The sequence below is a fragment of the Equus przewalskii genome, chromosome 24 (assembly GCF_037783145.1).
Source record: "Equus przewalskii isolate Varuska chromosome 24, EquPr2, whole genome shotgun sequence".
NCBI lineage: Eukaryota > Metazoa > Chordata > Mammalia > Perissodactyla > Equidae > Equus > Equus przewalskii.
Genome location: NC_091854.1, coordinates 32,604,100 through 32,630,000, shown reverse-complemented (window position 1 = coordinate 32,630,000; position 25,901 = coordinate 32,604,100). Strand labels below are relative to the sequence as shown.

The 25,901-nt window shown below is 48.0% G+C and overlaps 1 protein-coding gene across 13 annotated transcripts in view; it reads left to right on the top strand.

Moving 5' to 3' along the window:
• The window catches only part of ATG4C (autophagy related 4C cysteine peptidase), a 155,472-nt gene extending 134,955 nt beyond the window's left edge, over positions 1–20,517 (top strand). For 4 of the 13 annotated variants that reach the window (XM_070591918.1, XM_070591917.1, XM_070591919.1 and 1 more), the window contains one exon: positions 19,135–20,007. In XM_070591918.1, coding sequence (XP_070448019.1) covers positions 19,135–19,878 — 744 coding nt within the window. In that variant the 3' untranslated portion in view covers positions 19,879–20,007. Of the gene's footprint in view, positions 1,066–19,134 lie in introns of those variants that run through there. The other 9 variants (XM_070591894.1, XM_070591895.1, XM_070591896.1 and 6 more) reach the window with 5 other exon arrangements.
• The last annotated feature ends 5,384 nt before the right edge of the window (positions 20,518–25,901 follow it).

Sequence of the window (25,901 nt, the reverse complement as noted above, 5' to 3'; positions counted from 1 at the left end):
GGCTGCCGTTCCGCCTTAAAAAGAGAGGTGTTGCCCATTTTCAGAGCAATTAAAATTGGTTAAAAATAGCAAACAGCCTTGTGATTGGTGCTCAGTGATTTGAGTAGCATTCAGCGTGGTATTTCTATAAGAGAACACAATCTGTGGGTCGCTAAGTGCACTGCCCTGGTGACGCTCCACGTACTGCGGGCAAGGACAGGCTCGGTGGCCAGTGAGCCAGACCCGGACGAGTGAGGATCTGGGTGGTCCCGCGAGGCGCCCTCGCAAAGACCCACAGCTCCAGAGCAGCTGGATGGGTAAGCTGATGCTCTGGAACGGAGATTTCATGGTCCTGAGTCCGTGAAACTGTGTGCTGTGGGGGTTTCCTGCTTCATAGAGAGATGAAAACATTGCAGCCTATTTTTCTCTATTTTTAAAAGGGCAAAAAAGTTTTTTTCCTATCTAAAATTTTAATTTAAGCAACAGGATAAAAATAGCACTTAAACTTTGGGTTGTTTTAGTCCTTAGCCTATATATTTAAAATGTAAGAAGTAAATTGAATTAGTGACTTTTGTTATTTAAGGAAAATGAACTAATGATTGAATATTAAGGTTTTGTTTTTGTTTTTGCTTTAATATCTCCCCACTTCCAAATTCCAACTTTTAATCTGTAACCACAGTGAGAGGTAGTGAGTGCAGCCCAACAATGAAGACCAGACCCCAGTTGCTGAACGTTCCCAGTGCCTGGGCCCCCCAGGAAGGGGCTGGGCCTGCACTGCATCCTTCCATCCTCCAGCCCTTCCTGAGGGGGTCATCCCTGAGAAGACTGAAGCAGGAAGGGGCAGAGCCAGGTCTGCACCAGGACCCTCTGACCCAACACCTAGGATGGGCTGCCCCGTGTGGAGAAGGCTGTCAGGACCAGCGTATCAAAAGCCAGTAAATTTTATTCCTTTTCGGCAAAATTATTTATCAAAGAATAGTGAAGAATTTAAGCAACGAGAGATCATGTCCTCTCTCTCTTTTAAAGTAGACTTTATATTTTAGGACAGTTTTAGATTTAATGAAAAATTAAGAAAAATTATAAAAAAGAAAACAGAGTTTTTATGTATCTTTTTCGCTACAATGTTAAGGTACGAAATTTGCAGATTTTTCACCTGGAGATTTTTTTAAGTGAAGATTTTTAAAGTTTTACTATTTTTTTTTTGATAGTTGCATAAACAAAAAGTGACATTTTGTTGATAAGTGGCATCATAATTTGGGGGGGTGTATAATTTTAAGCTTTTTTCCTTATTGGTTTTTCTTGTCATGTCTTCATTTCTGCCCTCGTTCTGATATATGGTAACAGCGCCAGGATGTCCGGGAGAGGGAACACCTTGGAATCTGGAGTCAGAAGGCTTGGGTTTGAAACCCAGCTCTGTCACTTATTAGCTGACCGGTTAATGTCTTTGAGAGTCTTCGTTCCTTCCTGTGAATTGGGAATATTGAGAACCAATCGGGTTAGAAAAGGCTATCAATGTAGCCAGTAAAGGGTGAACCAGGTGTTAGTTCTTCTGATGAGTACCCCTCACACGTGAGACGCGACTCTAGGCTAACATAGTTTATTTTATAAAGCACAGTTTATATATTCAGATACGCCATGTCTCTAGAGAATAAACGAACGAATTCAGCACGGCAATGGGTAGCGTATGGTCTTGGAATCGCAGACCTGAATTTGAATCCTGGCCCTCCCACTCGGCAGCTGTGTGACTTTGCACTTTGCCTCCTGCCTTCTCTCATTCTCAGATTCCTGATCTAAAGTGGGATAACATCATCGAAGTGACAGAGTCATTCTGGGGATTGTATCTGATGTATGTTAAGCATCTAACACAGCGCCGCCCGCCGAGCAGGCCCCAGAATCATGTCGTTGTCGCTTTGGGTCTTTTGAGCTCCACCCTCCTGAGTGCCCTCCACCGTCTGAAGCTCCTCTCTGTGGGTGTTCTCAACGGGGGCAAGTCCTTATGCCCCGAGGCTTTTACTGCCAGACACGGAAGTCAGGTGTGATGAATAAAACGGATGATTATTAGAGTCACAGGACGTCAGGACGTCCCTGACGTCCCTGAGCCTCCAGACGGGAGCCTCACTTTGCTCCCTATACTTTTTGTGACATTTACTGCCTTATAATCACTTCTTAAATGTCTGCTTACCCCACAAACTGTAAAGCTCCACGACGTGAACAATTCCAGAGACTTTAAACATCAATAACTTGCCTGGACATCCCTGGGGTGAGATGCCCTTAGGACAAAAAGAACTGCAAAAAGAATCTTAAATGACCCACTGTAATCGTGTTGGGGGTAGTACTGTAGGCATTGTTAATTATGAGATTCTTGTGTGTATTTTGGGGGAATAAAAGCAAATTAGTAATTAAGGGTTACTGTAATTCTATAATTTCTGGAGTTGTTGAAAATTGAGACCATCAATGTAGTAGAAAGGAGTAAAAAATCTTATAGTTTAAATTGGAAGTATGAATATGAGATCATAATTTTTTTAAGAAAAATTTCGAACTCTGTCCACTGAAAAGGCCTAGAAACCATGACCAACACAGAAACAGTGAGACCCGAGTGCTCAGATTGTGGTGCAGAAATGCCCTATCCCATGAGAAGGAACCAAGACTCCTTAGGGAAATGGCTGATTCCATTAGGGACACGGACAGTCACACTTGGATCAGGCAGCAGGGAAGCTGGCAAAGCTACCAGGTTTCCCTCAAAAGGCCCAGGAGCCAACGGGAGGAGGCTCCCGGCTAAGGATGGGATGGTGTGAGCATCCATACGCGTAGTAATGCAATTGATTAGAACCCATCCGATCTGTTTAAAAATCCTAAGTTCATAAGGATACAAAGAAAGAGAGAAAAAGAGAACACAAGAAAGAGAGAGGGAGAACATGTGAGAGAGAGAGAGAAAGAGAGAGAGGGAAAGCGAGCAAGCAATCGGTCACCACAGAAAGATGCTGGTCAACCAACTCATTAGTCTGAAAAATAAAAATAAAGGGAAAAAAGTCAAGCGTGTATCTTGCCTTTTCTACGTGAATTGTACAACTGGGTAACTGAATAGAAGATGGAGGAAAGGTTCTTTTTATAAACGTATTCCAGCTAATAAATATAAATGAAAAGATGGAATGAGAATATCACCACTTGGTCTCTCTAATGAATGAACGGATCGGGGCATTTGTTAAGCTACTAACATCACAAAAGACAGACATTGATATTATGGGTCTCCTGACAGAAGAACACTCTTTGCCAAAAAATTCCAACCTGAGAGTAGAAAGCAAGTCCCTGTTTGGGCCTGACCTCAGCGAGGAGCCCCTCTGGTGGCCTCCCGACGTGACTGAGCACTGCCACCTCTTCTGCTTTTATGTCTTGTCCATGCATTCAGTCGTTTCGCAGACATTGGTTCACTCGATTATTGCGTGTTTTCCTTGTATCTACTCTCGTCCTCCTCCTGTCTAATATCTACTCAGCAGCTAAGTGATATTTTAAAATGTAAGCCAGAGCATGTCACTCCTCTGTTCAAAATCTGCCAGTGGCTTCCCATTAACCCTTGAGTCAAATCAAAGGTGTTTAGCATGACCAACAAGGTCCTACAGAATCTGGTCCAAATTCATCAGCTACCACTCTCTCCCCAGCTCGCTCTGCTCAGCCACATGGACCTTCTTGCTGCTTTGCTCTGAGGGAGCACATGCCCACCTCAGGACCTTTGCATAGACTATGCTCCCCGCAACATCTTTATGGCTTGCTCCCTTACTGCTTCCCAGTCTCTTCTCAAATATCTCCTCACTGGAGAGGCTTTTATTGGCTGTCCTAAATCAGCAGCAACCCTGGTACTCTCTACTCCCTTTGACCTGCTTTATTATTTTTTGTAGCGCTTATTATCACAACTGTATCTCGTATTTATTTATTAAGTATCTCTCTCCCATTAGATTGTAGGCTCTCGAGGAGGGATGTTGTTTATTTCATGCATTTCTGTGTCCCCAGTGCCTAGCGCAGTGCCTGTGACATAGTATTCAGTGAATTCCTGTTGAATGAATGAAGGAGTGCGTGCGGGAGTTGCTGTGTCACAGTGTTTTGCATCAAACGTCACAGCTTGTTGAGGACAAGGAGGACGTTTGTTAGTAAGCTTTTCATTGCAGCATCTTACATGATGCCTGGCAACTACAGGTCCTCAATAAATGCTTCTTGTACTATTAAAATTATCTTTTCCCATAATTTTTATACCTCTAGCTATAAGGACATTTCTAAAACAGAAGATTTACATTTTGTGTGTGTGTTGTCTCACTGGATTCCTGAGTTGTATTCTGTGAGATAACGTATCAAAATCAGACTCCCATAAGAAATAAAATCATTTCATCATGAAAAAATAGAGTGAGTTCTAAAGACCAGTAAGGGCACAGAAATCAAGCACGCCGGTCACTGGATGCTGTGTGGGTGAGGGAGCGTGTCACAGCCACCCCGCCTGTGGATCTTGGTAGGAAGCTGTGTCTCTGAGACTGTGTCCGAGGAGGTGGGTGGGAGAAAAAGGACCTTTTTCAGTCACACTCTGTTGGAGCCACTAGGTGGTGCCGTCAAAGACAGTGTGGTTTCCATTTGTGGATTCAGAGGGGAAATATCTTACTAACTTCTAAATTAAGTAACTTCCATTTTTTATTATAACACCATTGCATACTTATTGTAGAACATGTAGTAAATGCAAATAAGCAAGATGAAGAAACATTCACCCAGAACGTTTCCAGAAAGAACCACTGTTAATGACAGTATGCATTCTAATAATAATTAACACCAATAATAACAGTGGCTTCCCTTTGTTACGTGCTTGTTATGCGTCAGCCATGGCACTAATGCTGTATACTGATCAGCCTCCCAGTCTGTCTAGGAAATTCCTGTCTGTATAGCCATCTGTGGGATATAGATAAGTTATATAGTTACATATATATTGATAAGTATATCATATTAGCTTTTATTTGATAATTTGTCACATAGATGTTCAACAAATATTATTTGAATGAATTCTTGAGAATTTAGTGACATAATTCTTGAAAAGCATCTGACCCAGAGAGGCATTCAATAAACAGTAGCTACATATTGCTGTATGTATTAACACTAATTAGTTTACAAAACAACCCTGTAAACGTTCTTTGTTGAAGGTGCCCCTAAGAGAGCTGAGCTCGGTTGGTTGAGTGACCCAGTAGCAATAAGAAGTCCAAACTGAGCTTCTCATTTGGGATTTTCCCCCTTTGTCCTCCTGCACCTGGTCTAAAGGTTTGCTTTGAGCTCAGAGAGCTGTGCCCCAGGCTGGTGTAAGTGTGAAAAGTGAAGCCAGCCTGGAATCCCGCGCTCCCGAGTGACCGCTCTCCAGGGTCACACTGTCCGTGGGGCTCACAGAAACAAAAGCTGGTGCTGCGGCTGGCTCAGGACAGCTGTCTCCACAGAGACTCCTGGAATGTCTACGCGGGGAGATGAGCCTGTTTTCCTCGTGCCTACATCTCCACCCGCTTCTCTCCCTGACTGCTTTTGTTTCCACGCCACCTGAGGTTACTTTAAATTGATTTAGCAAGACACTGAACCTGACCTGTGGTCAGGCAAAGAGACAGAGAGATAATGATGGCTTTGCCTTCCAGAAGCTTTCTGACTAGTAGGAAGGGTAAGAGAAACATCTCCAAGACGAGGGACTCCTTCCAAGGCTCCTGACTTCCACTCAGAAAAGTAGCGAGTTTCTCAGCGTGTGATAAGGGGCCGTGTGCTCCAGTTTCACCTGCAGTGTTTGTTAAACGTGCATCTCACAACCACTGGACCTGAATCTCTGGATGCGGAGGGGAGTCCTTGGGATCTGTGTTTACAACAAGCATCACAGGCCCTTCTCAGCACACTGAAGTTTGAAGATCACTGTGCAGCCTCCCAAGATGACGGCAGATAATGATGGAGACTGAAAGGAACAGAGAGTGTATGTTTGACGTGCCCGCTCCATGCCAGACACTCGAGGAATCAATCACCGCGTGTCTCTTGATTCCTCTCAAGAATACTTTGAGAAACTATCATCGTCACCGTCATTCCCTTTCTTAGAGATGAAGAAGCCGAGGTACAGAGAGGTTGAATAACTTGCCCAACGTCACACATAGGAAGTAGCAGAACCAAGATTTGTGTCCCTGTGGTCTGACTCAAGAGCCCCTGCTTTTAATTACCAAAGTCAACTGCCTCTCATAGACGGCAGCTGTCACAAAGGCCTCGAAGAGGCCTGGACAGGTGCAGGATGCCCAAGGAAGAGCACGGGCAAAATGATTTATCTCCAAATGCAGCAACCATCAAACTACTGGTTCTCAGTCGGCCTTTAAAACTAGATTATATGGTATTGTTTTTATTCTTCCAAAGTCACATGAGCAGTTTTTACGAAGAGCATAACAGCAATCTACTGAGCACCTTTTCTGTGTAATGCCGTTGATATGCATTATCTCGTCAATCCTTGTGACAACTCCGAAATAACGTTTGACTCCATTTAGAGATACAGAAAGTGTTCTTAGAGAATGAAAGTAATTTTTCCCAAGGACACGTAGTTATTAAGTGGTAGAATCAGGTCTGTTTTTAATCCAACATCTGTTGCATCAACGAAAGTGGGTTCAGCTACGAGTAACAAACAGTGCATAATGGTGTGAACAATGTAGGAAGGGATCCTCACGCATCAGCAAGTCCCGAGGCAGGATGGCTTTGAGGCTCGGTTAATTCAGAGGCTCAATGATGTCATCAAGGTCTATTCAACCTTGCATTGGCCCAAGTTTGGGCAATTTATGGGTTGAATTGTGTCTCCCCCTTAAAAAAGATATGTTGAAGTCCTAACCTCAGTACCTCTGAATGTGATCTTACTTGTAAATAGGGTATTCACAGAGCTATCCAAGTTAAAATGAGGTCATTAGGGTGGGCTGTCATCCAATGTGACTGGTGTTCTTTTTAAAAGGGGACATTTGGACACACACAGAGGGAAGACAATGTGAAGACACGCAGGGAGAAGACGGCCATGTGGCTGGAGTGATGCCCCCACAAGCCAGGGGCCACCAAGGACTCCTGCAGACGCTGGAAGAGGTGAGGAGGACGCTCCCCTGGAGCCTGCAGAGAGAGCACGGCTCTGCCGACACCTTGATTTTGGACTTCCAGCCTCCAGAACTATGAGACAGTACATTTTTGTGTTGTCACCCAGCTTGTGGTACTTTGTTATGGCGGCCCCCGGAAGCTAGTCCAGCATTGCTTCCGCCATTGCTGGTATTGGTTCAACCTAAGGTTGGTAGCATGTGGCTGTTAGACTTTCAGGGGCCACATCCAGACAACAGAGTCCCCAGAAGAAAGAAGACACCACTTCTTTGGTTGTCAAGAAAACTCTTCTCTGAAGGAGCCCCAGCAGACTTCTCTCCCACTTCACTGGTCAGAGCCCCAGCCCTCTTGTCAGACGCCCTACTGGAACAGGATGGCCCGTGACCGGGCAGTCCCACCCTGAGACGCAGGCGGTCAGATTGTCCTGAGGTGCACGGCTATGTGTAGGAGAAGTGGATTCCTGAACAAATCAGGCTTGTCAGGAAGGAAGACGGATGGGGAGGAGGAGCGCTGGGTGGACCACCCGCAGTGTCCGTCATATTCTAGACTGTGTCCGTTATGCTGTGGCCGCCTTTGCTTTGTCCCAGTGTCTCTCCATGGGATGAGAATGATCGCTTTTGTTTTACTTGGAGGCAGGAGAAGTGAGTTTGGATTTATGAGTGAATTTGATTTACAGAAATATCGTCCCATATAGAACCTGCAGCTCATGCTCGAATCAGTGCCCAGGACACGTGGACTCTCAAATGGCAGGTCCAGTCATCCCCCCTTATCTGCGGTTTCGCTTTCTGTGGTCTAGTTACCCACGGTCAATGGCTGTCCGAAAATATTACATGGAAAATTCCAGAAACAAACAATTCATAAGTTTTACATTGCTCACTGTCCTGAGTACCATGATGAAGTCTCCCGCTGTCCCACTGGGGACGTGACTCATACCCTTGTCCCTCGGATCCTCACCGTATACGTCACCTGCCTGTGAGTCACTTAGTAGCTGTCCGGGTTATCGGATTGACTGATGGGTATCACAGTGCTTGGGTCCTAGGAACCCCTATTTTACTTAATGATGGGCCAAAGCACAAGAGTATGGTCATGGCGATTCGCCTATGCCAAAGAGAAATTGTTGTTGTTAATCTCCTGCTGTGCCTAATTTGTGAATGAAACTTTCTCATAGGTCTGTGTGCATAGGACCAACAACCTAGGCAGGGTCGGCACTCCCCGAGCTTCTAGCATCCACAGGGGGCCTTGGAATGTACCCCGATGGATAAAGGGAGGGGGCGACCATATCTGGCTCCATAGGGGTAATTTACCACGTGCAGTCTTTTGCTCTTTCAGCACCGATTTTTGTGAGACGGTCCTCTTGGGAGGGAGGGCTCATGGTTTCTTTTGGAGCTAGGATCTCAGGAGTAATTAGGAGGACACCTCCATCCTCATGGGCATCTTACTTCTGCTTTGCTGTAGGAAGTCAGAGGTACCACTGCCCGTATCCTGCACTCAGGCCGTCCCACGGTTTCCCTGAGGCCCCTCCTGCTGGGTGCCTCGTCTCTTAAAGCAGATCCATTCCTTAATGCAAACGTAAGGAATGCGAAATCCATTAAAGAGTCCTGAATATGTTGGGGGAAAAATATGACAGGATAAGTATGATGTAATTTAAGTATTTTGGCACAGCAAATGGAAAGAAATTACATTTCCTATTATCTTCCAACGGTTATTGAAAATGAGATGAAATATATTCTATACTCCCCCAAAAGTCAAGATTTTTTTTCCTTAAATGCAATTTTTCCCACAGTTTGTTCATTTGGTATGCATTCCCCTCCTTTCACGACATGGAGGCATTCTGTTATGAAACATTCAATGAAAAAAAATGGACAAAAAAAGTATACTACTTCTTTAAAATATATTGCAAGAATACTCATTTTCAGCTTTTTATTGCAGCGCTAGCTGGTATTCTTGCATGCAGTTTTGTAATTTATTCTGAACATTCTACTTAAACCTTTTTTCAATAGCATGATTTTATTAGAGTCAGCTCACTGGACTTTCCCAAAAAGGTATTTAAGATCAAATAAAACCAGTGCTTGGAAAAATATCATTACAATATGAAAGCAGTTACAAAAACATTAGTACTGCAAAGTTTTATTTCAAATGGCTGAGCTTGCTGTACCCCGGGTTATGGCACTTCTACTTCTGCAGACACACTTACCGGGGAAATGGGAAAAACTGTCATCTTAGCAGTTTTTGCACATAGTGGGGGCAGTGGGGGAGAAGAAGAGGGTATAAAAATTTAAGGTGAGGCAGCAAAATCTTTAGGCACTGGCACCAATGGTAAAGTAGATTTCCGTCCGTCCTCCACCCACCTTCCCATCCGCGCCCCCGCCCCAGCCCTCTGCTCTTCACCTGCTCTGGTGGGTGTGCCAGGACTCTTGCGATTGGTCTTCTACCCAGAGACAAAGTGCCAGTGTCTCTGAAATGTGGAAAGTGCCTTTTGGAAATCTGAGTGGATTGGTTATTGAATTAAATGCGTCAGAGTCTGATATTCCTTTTGGGGTTTTGTTCCACAGCTAATAAACTCTTGTCAACATGGTGTCTCATGGGTCAAGTGATGTCTTTTAGCACCTCGTCCGGCCAGGCGCAAAGTCCACATGTGAAGGGTTAGCCTCGAAGCGCCTTCCCGGGGGAGCCTGGCAGGCCTTCGTGAGTCCTCAGGCTCCGGTGGTGGGCACTCCGCGGCTCTTGTCCTCTCTCAAATGAGCTCCCCACGGCCATCCCCACACTCACCTCGAACCAGGCCAAGGAGCGAGCCAGCACCTGCTCTCATTTAACTTCATAACCGAGCACCAAAGACAAGTATTTCTCTCGTTCAGTTGTGAATATGCCTGTCCCTTCCCCGGTAACTGAGAGCTCTTGTGGCTGGAACCCAGCGTGCAGTGGGCGAGAGTCGGCCATGCCCAGGCTGCAATTCGATGGGCTTTTTTTTTGCTCAAGGAGATTGCTTTCAATTAAAATCTCATGTTTATCAGGAAAAGAGTGTCATGGTTGGGATATTCAAGCGGCTGCTGGATCAGGTGTCTGTATTTTAGAGAAAGCAATCCACTATTGACTGTGCAGCACAAGAGCGACGTTCAGCGAAGGCAAAATAAATCAGCATTTTTAGACATTGGTATTTTCATGCGGGTGATTATTAATCCACACGCAGCTCTATTACACAATGTTTCCCTCATGCCTTTTCCTCCAAGCGTCAAATCCGTGGCAAAGCACCTACATCCCTTAAGTTTGCAGATGAGGTGGTTTCCATGTGGACTTTCAAGTGCGATTTTGAAATTGCAAGTTACTGTTCGTCTTACTTTTCTAAGGAGAAATATGCTTAAAAAGTAAAGTCTTTATTGCTTCTTAAAAGGCCTAGCACTCTGTGATAAATTCTCATATTTTGACTGTTAATATGTTTGAATGAAAATTATTTATACATTTGGGTGAGGTTGAGTGGTTTTCATTTGATTGCTGCCTCTGGAAATGAAAGCAGAGTAGCAGGAAATTTACATGTCACGCTGTGATGTATATCCAGATTATGAGATGATTGCGCGGCAGACGGACCCCAAGTAAAATCATTCCCATCAAACTGTGACAACTGCAATTCCTGACAAGGCCTCTTAGTTTTGGGGGCTATTATCATTGTACAAGAATATAATCTATTGACAGCAGGGCTGTTTAATACATTTAAAGGCAGACAGTGGAAGAAATCTTAACTGTTTTCATTCGCCACTGCACAAGGGTGCAGATCAAACGTGAATTATATTTAAAAATATGCACGTATGATGATAAGATGCATGACATTCATCAACCTGTTTAGTCATGGTTAGGCTGAGGTGGGGAAAAGCCAATATCGCCGCCATATGCAGTCTGAAATAGAGACGTGAGACTGGGGATTCTCTCAGGCCCGGGCAGAGTGAGCAGACAGGGAGATGTTCTTCTTCACCCCCACCTGTCTGAGCTCCAGGGTGGTCCGCGGTGGTGGCAGCAGCAGCAGCAGCAGCAATGGCTCAGGAGGGTCTCTGCAGGGTCACTGTGGGGCCTCTGTCCTGGCCTTTCTGTCTAGTGCACGTGCTCGCGCCTACTCTGCGCAGCCGTGTGCGCTGTGGGTGAGGCGGACATGGGCGGATGGGGGCCCCTACAGAGGCTCAGAGTTACGGGGACACGTGTGTGCTGATAGAACCAGAGTGAAAACCGGGCCTCGGCGTAGGGAAGGGTCCCAATGCCTGAGCGTGGAATCGCTCAGCCTCCTGGTCCCAATTACGTGAATGGGGTGTTGGTGGAGAGGCCGCCTGGCTCTCCATCTCACAGGAGCGCAGGTGGAGACAGGACTGCTTCAGCTCTCCCACGGGGAGTGACATTTACGTCCCCTGTCAACAGGGCTCGGCGTGGTCCCTTTTTAGGAGAACACTCTGGCATAGCCGTGAGGGGCGGTATGTTTTCTTTGTGAAGGGCTGAGAATAAGCCACTGGGAGCATCTTCAATTCCCAAGTTTGTGAAGACTCTGCAAACCACAGCGCAGAATTCAGTCATTTAATAAAACAAAAGATGTTCCAGGGCAGTTTTTTAAGAAAGGGAATGAAGCGGCCTGATGAGTTAACGGCATTCTCCCTGGAGGGGTTAGTTTATCAGCTAATATTCAATTCCTAAGGTACAAACGACTTTGCATGGAGACAGTGGCAGGAAGAACAAAGGAGGCAGAAAAGGGTAAAACGTCCAAGTGTCAGCTCGATGGCCAGAAACTCCGGGTCTTCTGTTCCTCTCTACCGCTTTGGAAAAGAAAATGCTCGAAGAAGCCGCACTGCCTGTTTTTCTCCTTAAAACCGGAACTACTAAAGTGAACGGAAAGTTATTTTTAGTGCCCATTCTGAAGGTTAATCATGACAAGAGGCCCTTGTCCTTTGAAAGGCTGTGTGAGTCTCTCCTGAGAGAAGGAAGGAGGGTCCCCAAAGGGCATACAACACTGAGGCCTGGTGCCACTCGGAGCTGCCAGGCCAGGACCAGAATGAACCTGTCGGCGTGGCCCAGGGGGACCTCAGAGTGATGGTGGCAGCCCAGGAAGGGACTAGCGACCTCACTCAGAAGAAGAGAGAGCAAACCGGCCTCTTTGCTGTGCAGGGCGGCTGCCGTTGACCCACACTGGGACGAGGCGGGCGGCGTCTCTGAGCGTGAGGTGGGGCCTCCCTGTGGGTGATCACTGCGGCTTCACATCAGCAAGCGTTTCGGGACGGCCTCCTGTGTGCAGACTGCGCTGGCCCTTGGCGTCTTCCCATGTCTCACAGGGCTTGTGGCTTCTGTCATGGAAGATGGGTGAGGGGACAGGAGAATCTGGGAAGGACCTTTTGGTTTAGTCATTGCAGTCTTTGAAGCATCTAGCAGGGTGTGTGGCACAGCATAAGCATGCAATACCGTGTTTTAATGAACTTTTTATTTTAAAAGAGTTTTAGATTTAAGGAACAATTGCAAAGATGGCACAAAGTTCCCATATAACCCACACCCAGTTACCCTATTATCAACGTCTTAGTCAGTGTGGTGCATTTGTTACAATTAATGAACCAATATTGACATGTTCTTATTAACTAAAGTCTCTACTTTAGTTCCTTTGTCTTCACCGAAGTCCTTTTTCTGTCCCACCAGCCCATCCAGGATCCCACATTCCGTTTAGTGGTGCCCTCAGCTCTCTTGACCGTGACAGTTTCTCAGACTGTACCGGTTTGGATGAACTTGGCAGTTCTGAGGAGTACTGGTCAGGCATCTGTGGAACGTCCTTCTGGCTGAGATTGGACTTTTTTTCTCATGACGGCACTGAGGTAGTGGCTGGGGGGAGCAAGCACAGAGGTGAGGTGCCATTTTCATCCCATCGCATCGAGGGGATGCTGTCAGCAGGGCTCTTGAGGCTGGCCTTGATCACCTGGCTCAGGGGCGACTGGCAGGTGTCCCCCAGCCCTTTCCGGGCTGTTCTCCGTGTGCAGCCCACCCTTCAGAGCGCAGGCAGTTAACCCAATCTGGGCCCATCAGATGGCCTCCTCCAGGACTCTGGGGTTGGGGTTCAGAGGCCCGTCCTCTCCTGGGGTTGCCTGAACCAGGTGAGGAGGGGTGGGGCGCATCTCCTGCCTGGTTCGCGGAGGAGCAAGGAAAGCTGGGTCTGAGGAGAGAGACCGGTGCAAACAGAGAGGGTGAGGACAACGGAGCCGCCGGAGAGGGGAGGGGATCCGCCTGGTGTGTGGAGCTTTCTGGAACTTAGTTCTGTCCCTCGGGAGACCCACCCGCAGTTTCCGCTTGGGGTTCAGCGAGACACTGCATAGCTTACATGACCTCTGCGCCCCCTGTTTAAAAGATACTTTGCGTGGTTCTTGGTGACTCATAATTAACGTCACCTAAGATGATTTCAGATAATTTTCAAACACTGTTGTACAGAAAGGCGGGCCTGCTTTTCCGCCCTCCTCCCGGCTCTGGCCCGTGCGCGAGGGACTGGGGCCTTGGCCTCGCCCCGTCCAGACGAGACAGAAGCCGCGCTCTCCCCCGCGGTCCGGCCCTCAAGGGAAGGGACGCGGCGTGGTCCCCGAGCGGGGATGGGGGCCGATCCCGTGCGCGTGCGATGCTCGCGCGTCTGCGGCGGGTCCTGCGCCCCGGGCGGCGCACCGTGCGCTCCCACAGCCCGGACGGTCTCCACCCCACGGGCGGGTCTCGTCGTCTTCCAGTCGTTCGTTTATCTCAAACCAGAACACAGTTTCATTCTTTACACCCACGGTATTTGGGGCAGGGCTTGGTACACAGAAGGCGCCCAATACTTGTTTGATGAATAAGACACGGATTTACTATTCAGTTCAAATGCTTTTAGGTGCTTCCCGTCGTGTTTTAAGGATAGGACTCCAATTAGAGGTGAAAAGGTAAATAGAAGGGAATAGCGCCCGACAGTTCGAGCGTGTTTTCCATGCTTTGTGCAGCTGAGCTCTCAGCGCGGGTGGGAGGCGGGACGGCGGGCTGTCGCCGTGTCTGCCGGACGTGGACGCGGAGTCTGACTGTGCGAGGCCGCGCGACCCGCACGTGGTCACCCGTCCGGGAGGGGCGCACGTGGAGGCCCCACCCTCCACACCTCGGCGCATCTGGGAGGGGCTGTCTGCGGACTCCTCGGGTTAGGATGCGGGTGGGCCGGAGCCGCGGCTGCGCAGGGCAGGCGGGGAAGAGGGGCGCCTGCCTGTGGGGGGATCGCGGGGGGGGGGGGGGGCGCGTCCAAATCGCGGCGTGAGGCTTATTTTCAGAGCGCGGTAGCGGGCCCCGTCTCGGCTGAGCGGAATCCTGTGCAACCCAAGTTCAGCTCAGCGGAGTTCATCACCAGCGGAGACTTACAAATGTGTCTGCGCTCCCACCTATTGAACGCCCCGCGAGTGTGAGCATCAGGTTATTCGGCTGTGAAATAATAGCAACAAAGTTAGTTATGTTTAATTTAACTGTTGAATGGAGGTTCGGCAATTTGGGACCGACGCCTCGGTGAGGAATGGAGAATGGGAGGACCGGACAGTCAGGTCCCTGCCCCTAACAGCCCAGGCTCTGCCGAGGGAGGGGGCCGGTCTGCGCCCCCCAGCCTGCCGGTCAGCGTCAGCCCCTGCGCACCTGTCCCGGCCCTTCCGCCGTCCCAGCCTTCTCCAGGGGAGAGCAAACTGCAGACGATGGCAGGTCCCAAAGCCCGGGGAGGAGCCCTCTGAAAGCCAGGAAGAGTGAGCTCCCTTTCCTTGTCTGAGATACTTCTCCAGGAGGACAGTTTAAGTAATCTTGTCCTCATAGGCTGACATGGTGCAGAGGGTGGCTGAGGAAGAAGGAGGTGCTAGGTGCAGGGTTGTACCCCGACGCCGGGAAGTGTTGCCTGCCTTCTGTTGCGCAGTGTCTAATGACAGGGTTCCCCCGCCCTCCCTCCCTTCCCTGTTTCTGATTTTCCGTGATTCCTGATTTCCATGATTGCCACTGAATGGGAGTCGAAAGGACATTCTTGGCATTTGGGGTCTTCATTGTACAGCTTTCGAGTCCATCAGAGGCCGTTTGCCAGCCTTGGCCCTGGCCCCCCAAAGCCAAAAGCACCACCCCCCATAAACGTTATGACAGCCAAAATCATCTCTGATTAAGAAACTCTCTGATTAAGAACCACTGTTGTCCATCCGGCCAGTTTTCCCAAACTAGGAAGAAAAGGAGGAAAGAGTCCTTATGAAGGTTCTCACGATTTTTATTTAAAGAGCTGAGAATCAAAGGGAAGGGAATTAACATGATAGGATGAGAAAAGTGCCCAATTTCCCTTGCCTGCCTCAACCCTACAGGCTGAAAAAACAAAATATCCACTTTTCCGGATGTCTTTGCACCTAGCATTGGTCACAGACAGAGTCTGGTCAAGGATTCGTAAGTGGAGGTCTGCTGAGGGTGCAAAGGCCTTGGCTTTTCTTGATAAATGGGAAGGACAGGAATGGCACATCCTTTCCTTCTTCTTCCTGACTTGCACATAAATGGGATGGCAGGAGCTACAGCAGTTATATTGCAACCATGAGGAAAAAGCTAATTGAAGAAATGTCAGCAACTGCCTATCTTCAGACTTCTTGTTATGTGAGAAAAATAATCTATTTGTTTAAGCTGCCCAAGTCCTACTGTCAGTAGCAGCAGAAGGCATTTCTGTCTGGCATAGCACCATTTAAAATATTTATAGAAGTTAAGTAATAATATGGAAGCATTTTTACAATTTAATATTGGTGAAAAAGCAGGATGTGTGTGTATGTGAGAGTGTGTGGGTGTGTTACATATATTTGAAGCTACTGCAGCCTGTGGCGTGCTGGTGGAGGGACCGCGGAAGCACCATCCCGCTGCGCTTGTCTCCCTCGTGGGTGGGCGCCGGGCTGTTGCAGAGCTGCTGGTGAAGCAGAGGAAGTCGGCACTGTCCTCGTGTGTGAGGGGCCCTCCGTGGAAACGGGGCCAGTGAACGATGAGTCCTTCCTGCATCCACTGCAAGCGTTTGCTGGGGCCACAGGCCAGGTTCCGCGCACGGCTGTGATGGGCTCCACACGCCCACGGCCCCTGCCCTCGTAGGACGCACGGTTTACTAATGGAAAGTCACTTATCAAATAACCACACAAACGTCCCACTTCAAGTGATGACTAAACCTGTAAAGGGACAGTAGAGGGAGCCGTGAGAGGGAGAAATCTGAGCTAGTGTGAGACATCCCTGAGGAAGCCTGATTTGAGCTGAGGTCTGGGGAGCTAACTAGGACAAGTAGGGAAGAAGAGAGTTCCAGGCAGAGGCGTTTGCAAAGGCCCTGGGGCCAGAGGGAGCATGGCCTGTCTGAAAGAGCTGAGGAGACCTGGAGCGCAGAGCAGGAGGGCGTGAGCGGGTGGGATGAGGCTGGGGGCCAGGGCGTGCAGGGTAAGGGTCCTGGCCCTGAGGCGCCCTGAGCCCCCGGACTTCACGGCAGGCTTCAATCCGGGAGCCATGCGATTTGCTTTGATTTGCAATGATTACCACGTCTTCAGCTATTGCTAACTGGGAGGCCCCACGCGAAGAGTTCACAAACTTAAAAATTTTTTCGGGGCAGTCCAGGGGCAGAGCGGTTAAGTTCGCACGCTCTGCTTGGGCAGCCCAGGGTTTCCCCGGTTGGGATCCTGGGCGCAGACATGGCACGGCTCATTGGGCCATGATGAGGCGGCGTCCCACATGCCACAATTAGAATACACAGCTATGTAGTACGGGGCTTTGGGGAGGAGAAGAAGAAGAAGAAAAAAAAAGAAGATGATTGGCAACAGATGTTAGCTCAGGTGCCAATCTTAAAAAAAATTTTTTTTTCATTGAATGCTCACAACAACCCTAGGGGGCAGAGACTATTGTCATCCCACTTTACAGACTGAGGCTCAGAGAGGTTAAGTGGCTTACCCCATGTCACACAGCTAACCAGTAGTGAACCCAGTACTTGAACTGAGCTCTGGCTAATGCCAGAGCCCTTTCCTCGTCACTAAGCAACACCGCCTCCCCCCACAGAAGGAGCTGCGTCCTCAGCGTGAAAAGAGAAGCTGGGCAGCAACCTCCTTGAAGGGCTCCCTGCACTGGGGGCTCTTGAGTTGTCGGGAGGGACGATGCTTGAGGCTGTTTGGACCCTGGAGGAGGCATTTTCTCCTGGTCCCCTTCCCTAGAGAGCTGGGGTGACCTCTGTCCACCTTCCTGGTGTGGCTCATCCCCTCACAACTGTGTTCTCCTGGGGATGCCCTCCTTCCTGCCGTCCTTGGGGAGGAACCGCTGGCGGGGAGGCCCCTCTGGAGCTCTCGGAGACCCTCCCCAGGCGGCTGTCCGTGCTCTCTGTCCGGTACAGGAGGAGTGCAGCTCCATTTGGGAGCTAAGGACCTGAAGAGGATGAGGCTCATGAACATGACCTTCTGCAGATCTGAGCCCGTGCCAGGGTGACCACATGGATAAGGAGCTGCATCCATTGCTACCAGATTATTGATTCTCAGGAGAAGACCGAGAGATGAAGTTCTCAGGCATCTTTCAGTTTCTTCCGGAAGTCACGGAGCAGCTGCCACTCTAAACAACCCTGAGCAGGATGAACATTTGGGGACAAGGGGTAATTTTTCTTTTTTTTCTTTTTCTTTTTTTTTTGGTGAGGAAGATTGGCCCTGAGCCAACTAACATCTGTTGCCAATCTTCCTCTTTTTGCTTGAGGAAGATTCACCCTGAGCTAACATCTGTGCCAATCTTCCTCTATTTTGTATGTGGGACACTGCCACAGCATGGCTGATGAATGGTGTGTAGGTCTGTGCCTGGGATCTGAACAAATGAACCCCAGACTGCTGAAGCAGAGGGCGCAAACTTAACCGCTATGCCACCAGGCCGGCCCCAGAAAGGGTAATTTTTAAATAAAGAAAAATACTGTTCTCTGCAAGAAAATTTGGCCGCTAACTTCGTGTGACAGGTGTAATAGACTGTGGTAGTTTTGGGGGATGCGTGGTGTGAAGTAAGGCAGGAGAGGTAATAGGCGTCCTGGCATTTATTCTTTATGTAGGAATATTTGTTCCTCAAAGTCAGACTACGTGGAATATTAGCATTTGAATAAATTATTCAACACCTTCTAGAGAAAGCAAGGGGAAAAATCTTTTCAGCCTTATAACATGGCAATCTACAAGGTAGTAGAAAAAGAAGGCTGTCATTTTTTCTTCAATTACAAAAGGCAAATATTTATTATTTATAAGTATTCGCCTTGTAGAGGCTTAACTGTTATTTATGAACCTGTTGCACACTGATTTTCAATGTAACTCATTATTTTTAGCCTTAGGGTGTTGTAAAGGCACACGGATATATTTAATGACACTCTGCTAGTCAGCGCAATTACACTGTGATCATTATGTAAAATGTGCTATTAATTAAACCAATTTCTAGTTAGAACATTCGCTTCTGCAGGGCTTAATCTTAATCTTCAGCAATCTTTCTCTCTGTTTTTCACCTATTAATTATGTGATTACTTTTTAAGTTAATATGATAGAATATGTTTTTATTTTTAAGCTTAATACTGTCAATTAGGAATATTTGTCAAATGGCTCTGGTATTTATGGGCCAAAGGTTTCTTTTTCTTGGACTGGAAAAAGGTTTAAAATGTTATTTTTGTGAAACTGAATTTTTTAAAAATAAATCAAAGTCTTATATGTTCCTTTTTCTGCATAAGCAGCATTCTTCACAAAAATCCTTATTTTCACGACTTATGAAAATACCCAGTTTCATTTTACTTGACTCATTTCAGTGTCGTGTTGGCATACTTTAAAATGTCCTTAAACTTCAGACTTACATTTTCACTGGCGTTTTCTTAAAGAAATGCTGAGCAGTGATGGAGGCGAGGGCGGTGGCGGGATGCAGGCCCCTCGCAGCCTCCGCGCGGCCCTCCTCCGAAGCCGGGACCACCTCTGAGGCCGTGTTTCCCTGCGCGGGGCCGGGAGGCCTGCTCCCAGCTTTACTGATGACTCTGCTGATGGAGGTTACGACAGCATTTCTAAAAAAAATTCCTTCTTCTCTCTCTAGGGTGAGCCGGTGTGGAAGGGATGCAAGGAGGAAAGGAAGGGAGCCGGCGTCACGGAGGGGGGCGACGAGAGGACGGGCGGCTCCCCTCCACGGACCTCCCCTCCACGGTCCCATCCACGGTCCCATCCACGGTCCCATCCACGGTCCTCCCCTCCACGGACCTCCCCTCCACGGACCTCCCCTCCACGGTCCTCCCCTCCACGGTCCCATCCACGGTCCTCCCCTCCACGGTCCCATCCACGGTCCTCTCCTCCACGGTCCTCCCCTCCACGGTCCCATCCACGGTCCCATCCACGGTCCTCTCCTCCACGGTCCTCCCCTCCACGGTCCTCCCCTCCACGGACCTCCCCTCCACGGACCTCCCCTCCGCGCACCTTCGTCTCCCGTCTCCCGAGCCGGGAGAAGAGTTTTAGAAATCCGAGCGGTTGCACAGAAGACGGGCCCACCCCGGACGGGTCAGAGAGCAGATCCCAGAGGAGACTCTTGAAGCGCAGGTGCAAGTCCCCACTTCTCCTCGACCTTCGCCTCCGTCCTGGAGGGGGACAAGGTTCTACGGAAGACTGCGCAGGCGTTATTTTGATGAGCGTTGCAAAACCGGGGCTCGGATCAGTATTTAAATCCCTGCGTGCATCCTGTCCCTCGGCGAGGGCGAGGCCTGGTCTTCCCCATCACGATGTCCGCAGTTTGGCTCCTTGCAAAGCTTTCGGAGGGCCCGGGGGTCCTGATGGTCCCTCGGTGCCCTGATGAAATGTTTTTACTCATCTCGCTTGCTGCCTGGGGTTGACGCTGGCGGCATCGCTCGCTCGCTGCCGGCGTATTAACATGGCTGCACCTGCTTAGACCACCGAGCGTTGTAACCCAGAAGGTGGGAATCAGGGCAGTGTTATTTATGTACTTCTTTAGCCTGTCCCACACTACCAAAATTTCCACCCGACACCATCCGCTAGGCAAGGGATTTATCGTCAGCATGAAGCACCCAGCGAGCGGCATCAAACCCAGCCAACAGTTACTACCTTATGAAGCATCCCTGAACCTCCAGCCTTCTTTCCAAGTGATTAATGTCCCTTGGTTGCTGGTTTTAGTTGCAACATAGACTCCCTGTGAAAAGTTATGTGGTGTCCGTGTCAGAAGTTCTCTGGCTAATGAGGAAAGGATGGTGACAGAGGCCTGGAATTTTACAGTGGAATTTCCAAATGGAGCCAAGTTCAAAAGTCTTAAAAGAAAAGACTGATAGGGGCCGGCCTAGTGGCGTGGTGGTTAAACTCACGCTCTGTTTCGGTGGCCTAGGGTTCACTGCTCATCAAGCCACGCTATGGTGGCGTCCCACATACAAGATAGAGGAAGATCAGCACAGATGTTAGCTCAGGGACACTCTTCCTCACCAAAAAAAAAAAAACCAAAAAAGAAAAAAAGACTGATAAATTGATTAAGAACTTTGTGTCATAAAAAATACCATAAATAATGATAACATGGCCAAAATGTTTGCTTCACATATGACAGACAAAGGGCTAATGATGCAATATGCAAAGAGCCTTTACAAATCAATAAGAAGGCTAATAACCCAGCAGAAGAAAGGAGACAGATAAAAACATGAAAAACATAGAAAAAACGAAATGGTCAGCAAACGTATGGAAAAGATGCTCACCCTCACTCCTGTTCTATAAAAGGCAGATCAAAACAACAAAGATACACCATACTTATCGAAGAGGTAAAACTGTTACAGTTTAATGATGCTGCAATTAGAGAGAGCATGGGGAGGAGGCGTTCCCATGTGAGGTGTGTGCGTGAGTTGACCTGATCTCTTTAGATGGGGATTAGCAATAACTATCAAGGTGTGAGAGGCACACGTGGCCTGGTTCCCTGCCAGGATGGATGTATTCCCACAAGAAAGCAACAATATATGTGTAAAGAAATTTATTGTAGCCTAGTTTGTAACTGCTAAAAACTGGAAATACTTAAATGTTTAGGTAAATCATAGTACAACCATGCAATGGAATACTATGCAGCTATTAAAAAGAATAAGGTTGATATATATGGAGAAATATGAAATACTTTCCAAGATGTGTGACTTTGAGCAAGTTACTTAATCTGTGTCTCAGTTTTCTCATCTGTACAATAATAAACTTCAGTAGTAAATAAAAATAAAATATAATGATTAGTAATTAAAAATGGAAACCTATAATAATTGTACTTACCTTAAAGAACTATTGTGAGGAATAGTTGATATATATGAAGTGCTTAGACTAGATGGGCAGAGTAGAGACTGTGTGTTCTAAATATTATTAATGTAGTTGTTACATATTTTTATGTGAAAAAAAGTTTTAAGAAGGTATGTAGAGTGTAAAGACGTGTAAAAAGAGAAATGCGCAGACATCTCTGAAAGATACAAGAGGAAATACTGATAGTGGTCGATCCAGGATGCCTTACATCCTTCTAGGTGAGCTTGCATTGGTTTTATAACTTAAAAAAATGCAGAAACAAAAAACAAACTGTGTGGGAATTAGGGTTTTAACCAAGGTGAAGACAAAGAAAGATGTTCTTCTGGCAGATATCGCTCGTCATTCACTCATCAAAGAGCATTTGTTGGCTGGCCACTGTGTTGTAGGCTCGGTTTGAGACGGTGAATGAGATGCGCGGACGCGATTGCTCGCGAGTGCACTGTCTAGTCAGGGAGAGGCACTTAAGAAAAGTATTCCAGTTGCTGAGGGCACCCCGAGAAGGAAGTGATAAGTTCTGGTGGTAAGAGCTGACTGGGTTTTGAAGGAGGACTAAGGAGTTTTCCTGGTGAGCAGACAAAGTTGAGAAGGAAAAACTAATATATGTTGAGAGAAATCACAGCCGTGGTTGTTTCTGCAGGAGAAGGGGTCTAATTGGGACAGGAGCTCAAGGGGACTTTCTGGGGTGATGGAAGTGTCCCATATCTTCATAGGGGTGTGGGTCCCATGAGTGTATGCAGTTGTCAAAACTGAGCAAACTGTGCAATTAAGATGTATGCATTTCACTATATTTACATGTAGTGTATATGTGTAGAGTATATAGTATGATTAAAAAGAAAATACGTGGGGGCAGGGTGACTGTGTCAGTGAATGTGTAGGCTCAGAGAGGGAAAGCGTGGCGCCAGTGTACCTGAAGAGGCGATGTCCCGGCAAGAAAAGGAGAAGCAGGACTGAACTGAGAAGGCAGAAGGGCAGGAAGGCTCTTCTTGGCTACGTGGTTCTGCGTCATAATCCAGCCCAACTGAGGGCTTCAAACACATCTGATAGGAAGGGGGTCCACTCCCCACCTTCGAGGAGCCTCCATTCCAAAAGAGGGGGCCTTCCACTATGGAGAGGGGGGCCTTGCTCTGATTCAGGCCCCTGAGGACTTGGAACCACCCATTCCAAGGGGTCCATCTCTGCCCACCCCTGTGGGAAGGGCTCCATCACAAGGTCTTGCTGACCTTGGCATGATGGCGGACGTGATCTGCACGTGAAGGTGGCTTGTCCTTGAATAATTTCTCCAGTACGTAAAGTACAGCATCCTTGGCTCACCTCTCAGTTGTGTGCGCACGTCTTTTCGTTGCTTCTCAGATTTCATGGGTAAGTTTCCATCATTGACCACAGTGGGGACCAACCCTCCTCTTTCACTTCTGAGCCATCCTGCACCTGGATTCCTCCCTGTGCCTCAGTGGAGTCCAAGTGTCATCTTCCAGTTTTATCCCTCCTGGTCCCTAGAGGGCTTCTGTCTGTTTGCTTTTGTTTTTAAATACACTTGATTTTTTAGAAGAGTTTTAGGTTTGTGGAAAAGTTGTACAGAAAATGCAGAGTTCCCATACCCACCCCGAGTTTCTCTTATTATGAGCATCTTGCATTAGTGTGGTTTATCTGTTGCAATGGATGAATCAATAATGATACGTTATTATTAACTGAAGTCCATGGATACGTTAGGGTTTACTCTTGTGTTGTACCTTCTGTGGGTTTGGACGAATGCATATGTCCCGTCTCATGCAGAACAGCTTCATGGCCCTAAAATGCCCTGTGCTCTGCCTGCTCATTCCTCCCTTCCCCCACCCCGGAACCGGGGCAACCACTGATCCTTTCACTGTTCCTATAGTTCTGCCATACAGGGTTTTTAGGTTCTTAGAAGAATTGGTAACCTTTGAAATTTGCACAGATTATCACAATATAGAGGCTTTACAATGCATCTTTTTTTCTATTTTTAGAGTCTTTTCTCAAGTAGTACAAAGGAAAGGGGAATATTTGCACTACCCAGTTAATTTAGTGTGTAACAAGATATTTATTCATTCAATCACTTATTCGTTCCACAAATCAACCGATATTTGTTGTACCTTCTTATGTGCCGGGCATTGCAATATACCAAAGTCAGGCGAAATAATTCGCCCTGGAGGTGAGGGGATGCAGTGGGATGGTAAGTACCGAGTGTTAGTAAGAAGGACCCCCCCCGTTTGTTGAACACGTACCATGTGCCGCGTGGTGCGAATCCCCTTTAGATGCATTATCACATGTGATGTTCACAACAAAACCCCAGGAGGGAGGTGCTATGATTATTCCCGTTTCACACTCAAGAGACCAAGACTTCTCGAAAGCCTCACAAGTAGTAAACGGGGAGCTGAGACTCGGACCCCCACTCCTTCCAGCTCTGAAGCCCGAGCTCCTACCACTGCTCCACACGGCCTGAGGGTGCGGCCGCCCTGGCTTCCAGTCACTCTCCTGGCTGGTTGGCCTCCGACAGACGATCCACCATCTTAGGGCCTCAGCCTCCTCACTCACTTAGCTGGGGCACCTTTTCTCCCATTTTTATCTGGAAAAATCACTTTTTTTCAAACTGTGGCTCCTGGAGAAGCTGGTCCACCTGGACTCCCACCTCCGTTGCCCCCCTTCCCCCCGCCCCAACAGCGCTGGCTGCCCTTGCTCCTGCCACCTGGCATGTTTGTCCCGAGAACAGTCGGCCCAGCCCGGGCCGCTCTGATTCTGGATGTCCACGCGTCTCTTACTTTACACTGATGTCCAGCATTTCACGTACAATGTCTGCCATATTCATGCATCACCTATAGATTATTTTCTTAATCTCTTTCTTTGATTCAACTCATTTTTTGTTTACTAACCCTGAAAAATAATATCCCAGCAATCATGAGTGAGAAGGGCTAGTTATCTATTTTTTCTCATGTGTATTAAGATAAATACCCAGGTGGCTGTGCTACCAAAAATGACCTCACTAGCACCAGAGGTACACACACCACGCTCAGGGGAGCTGGCTTTGGATGGACACCTTCCTGAAGGCTGGGACGTGATCCCATTCGTCCTCTGTCCCCAGGACCTCGCGCGTGGTGTGAATGGTCGACAGTGTTTGTCAGGTAAACCAGCGGGGAGCGAGTGAGTGGACAGGATTGTGGAGATGGTCTCTAGGCTGCCATCAAAGCTTTCCTGATGTTTATGGACCCTGTGGCCAGGGAGCTAGAGAGCAACAGGAAACTCCGAGTTTTAGTGACATGGCCAGTGCAGGACTGTGGAGGACTGGTCCTGGGGCGAGTCCTTGGAAGGACGAGGTGGCTCCTCAGGAGGCGTGTGCGGGCGGGCAGGCCAGCATCGCCGCGTGGAACCCAAAGAGGACACTGGCGGTTGCCCACATGGCATGAATTTGAGGGACCTTGGGAAGGCCATCTGTCCCCACCAATTCCTTGATGGGAAGCATCACCTTCTACCTCTTAAAGTTTTTAATTCCTTTAAAATCAATGGATCCTTGGTTGTCCTGAAGTGTGGCCCTTTTATGAGTAGGTTTGAGGGAATCTTGCTAAAGGCAAACTCAGCTCACTTCTCAGTTTCGCTCAGAGCTGGTGAACAGGGAAAAGGGAGAGAACGTTTTTCGAGTGCCAAGAAGTGTGCCAGGCAGCATGGTGGCTGTTTATGCCTTTAAAGAAACACTTAGCAGGGAGGGGAAATGACTCGTCCAGGATCCTTCTGGCCCCAAGTTGGCGGAGCTGGGATTTCAACCTGAGGCTCGTGTTCTTTCTACTGTACACCACACCGGTTCCTCTAAAGCTGAGGAACGTACAGCTGCCACCCTACACTTGCAGAAAGTTCCGCCTGTCATTAAGTCCTAAATGCCTCCCATTTATAAGGAGGTTGGTAGCACGAGATAAAGAAGGTAAAATACTTAACCCAATGCCTGGCAGACAGAAAGTCTCAATAATGGGGTGATTATTTATAGTCTCAGCTGTGTTACCCACGACATAGGAATGGGATTTTGTCAGGCTCACAAACTGAGGCAATTATAGAGAAATCTTGGGCCCAGGTACTTAAGCAATAAGTATCGTTTTTGTAGCCTTAAGTTAAGCAGCCCGTTTCAAGGACATTGGTTGTTACTCTCAGTGAGATGGTGCCACTGAAGGGTTTGAGCAGAACAGGGGAGCAATTTGACTCATGTTTTAAAAGGATCACTCTTGGCTTCTGCGTCCAGATGAGGAGGAAGGGTAGACTGAGGAAGATCTAGCAGGAGGATTTATTACAAGACAGGCAAGAGGTGACGGTAGCCCTAAAAATCATGGTAGCACTGGAGATGGCGAGAAGCGGTCAGGTTCTGCTTATGTTTTGAGGGTAAAGCCAGATGGATTCCCTGAGGCCTGGAAGGTGGGTGTGAGAGAAGGAGAGACGTCCAGAGTGGCTCCAAGGCTAACGGCCTGAAAATGGAGTTGCCGTCAGCTAACTTCCTTCCCTCAGGCAGTACACCTTGAGGGAGAGAGAGAGCTGCTCCTTCCTAAGGAGGCATCT